Source organism: Salvelinus fontinalis, chromosome 33 (assembly GCF_029448725.1).
Source record: "Salvelinus fontinalis isolate EN_2023a chromosome 33, ASM2944872v1, whole genome shotgun sequence".
Lineage (NCBI taxonomy): Eukaryota > Metazoa > Chordata > Actinopteri > Salmoniformes > Salmonidae > Salvelinus > Salvelinus fontinalis.
The window spans coordinates 5,551,343-5,553,842 of NC_074697.1; the positions used below are offsets into that span (position 1 = coordinate 5,551,343).

Consider the following 2,500-nt stretch of genomic DNA (forward strand, 5'->3'; position numbering starts at 1 on the left):
TAGTCTCCATTACTCTCCCCTTAGTCTCCATTACTCTCCCCTTAGTCTCCATTACTCTCCCCTTAGTCTCCATTACTCTCCCCTTAGTCTCCATTACTCTCCCCTTAGTCTCCATTACTCTCCCCTTAGTCTCCATTACTCTCCCCTTAGTCTCCATTACTCTCCCCTTAGTCTCCATTACTCTCCCCTTAGTCTCCATTACTCTCCCCTTAGTCTCCATTACTCTCCCCTTAGTCTCCATTACTCTCCCCTTAGTCTCCATTACTCTCCCCTTAGTCTCCATTACTCTCCCCTTAGTCTCCATTACTCTCCCCTTAGTCTCCACTACTCTCCCCTTAGTCTCCACTACTCTCCCCTTAGTCTCCACTACTCTCCCCTTAGTCTCCACTACTCTCCTCATCCTAGACCCCACTCTCTGGAGTGCAGTACAGTATTAATTCACCCATGTATGAATACTTTCTCCTGACTAATGTGTTCTCTGAATGCGCTCCACTCCTCCCGCATCAGATGCCATTTTGCCAGGGGTTTGTTACGGGCAAGTCACTCACACACACACACACACACACACACACACACACACACACACACACACACACACACACACACACACACACACACACACACACACACACACACACACACGCTCATATAAATAACACACACACACACACACACACACACACGCTCATATAAATAACACACACACACACACACACACACACACACACACACACGCTCAAATAAATAACACACACACACACACACACACACACACACACGCTCATATAAATAACACACACACACACACACACACACACACACACACACACACACACACACACGCTCATATAAATAACACACACACACACACACACACACACACAGGCACGCACTGAGCAATCGCACACATACCTGTGGCTGTTGCTCGGCGACCATCTGGATCAGCCTCAGCAGGTGTTGTTGTTCCGGTGATTCGAGCTGTGACATCATGGCCGTCAGGTTGCCTAGGTGACGATGGATGGCACGGGGCTGTTTGGGGTAGACGGACGGCAACACGCGTAGGAGCATGTGGTTACCTAGAAGGGGGGCGACACGGCAAGAGACAGGGTCCAGGTAAAAGGATATTTGTGACAACAGATTCAAGGTCTCACCATTTGTTGTCAATATTTCTTCACTGACGTTCATCCTTCAGGAAGAATGTAAAATGTTGATGTATAAATGGAAAAAAATTGACATGTCTACCAGAAACCTTCAATATTTCCCAAGAGACCTATCTAATATCTCATGCATGTGAACAATGGTTTTGTCTTCAAGTACTAGCTTCATTCCATATGACATTACATGAACACGAACAATGACGTTTTTGTTAAATTCGTAGCTTTTTCAATAAAGTCAATTGGGATTGATTTATGTCCCCACAGTCAAAGGCTGGATTTAATAGAATCAGTGAACCTATGGGGTAAACCTGGTGATGATTTACTCTACGGGGCAAAACTATGTGACGTTCCTACAGAATGACTGTGTCCTCCTAACCAAAGGCCTATGTTGTTGTTGATGTTGTTGTTGTTGTTGTTTGTGTTCTTTTCCTTTGTTTTCTGGTTTAATCAATGTTATTATTTCATTTTATTTTAAATGTCAAACCACATCATCTGCAGGACATATGGTATTAGTGAGACCGAGAGAGAAAGAGTGAGTGAGTGAGTGAGTGAGTGAGTGAGTGAGTGAGTGAGTGAGTGAGTGAGTGAGTGAGTGAGTGAGAGTGTGAGAGTGAGTGTGAGAGTGTGTGAGAGAGAGAGAGAGAGAGAAATAGAGCCACTAACACCTCTGTCTGATCACAGCCAAATTACGTTGTTCCTCAAAAGAACAGACATGGAAACAACCACACATTCACAGCCCAGTAAGCTGTACAACATCAGAAATTCATACAGATGGGCCCAAAACAGCACAGAAGAATACCAGAAAGCAACCTTTAACCATAATATCCAAACACTCTTAGATAACTTTCTGGATACCACATTCACTCACAGTAAAGAAGGCATCAATCTATCAGTACAAAACATCAACTATATATTCAGGCAAACGGCAAAAGAAGCACAATTGAAATGGATAAAATACAAAACAAAAAAGATCACAGATGACAACTGGTTTGATGCAGATTGTAAAATTATAAGGAAAAAACTTAGAACACTATCCAACCAAAAGCACAGAGACCCAAATAATGGTGAATTACGCCTTCATTACTGTGAGACTTTAAAACTCTATAAACGTAACACTCAGAACCAAAAAAACACAGTACAACAGCAAGCAGCTGACACTAATTGAGGAGACCATAAACACAAACAACTTCTGGAAAAATTTGAAAAAATTAAAGAAATCTAAACAAGAGGAATTGGCGATACAAAATGGTGACATATGGACAACCCATTTTAAAACACTCTACAACACCGTTCAAATTGACACAAACGCAGAACAACGCCAAATTCATGAGAAGTTGAATGGA

General features: G+C 42.5%; 1 protein-coding gene across 1 annotated transcript in view; it reads right to left on the bottom strand.

Annotated features, from left to right (window-relative positions):
• LOC129831691 (ventricular zone-expressed PH domain-containing protein-like) overlaps positions 1 to 2,500 on the bottom strand; it is a 218,039-nt gene that overhangs the window by 140,417 nt on the left and 75,122 nt on the right. Inside the window, exon 4 of the mRNA XM_055895060.1 lies at positions 913 to 1,076. Coding sequence (XP_055751035.1) covers positions 913 to 1,076 — 164 coding nt within the window. The remainder of the gene's footprint in view (positions 1 to 912; positions 1,077 to 2,500) is intronic.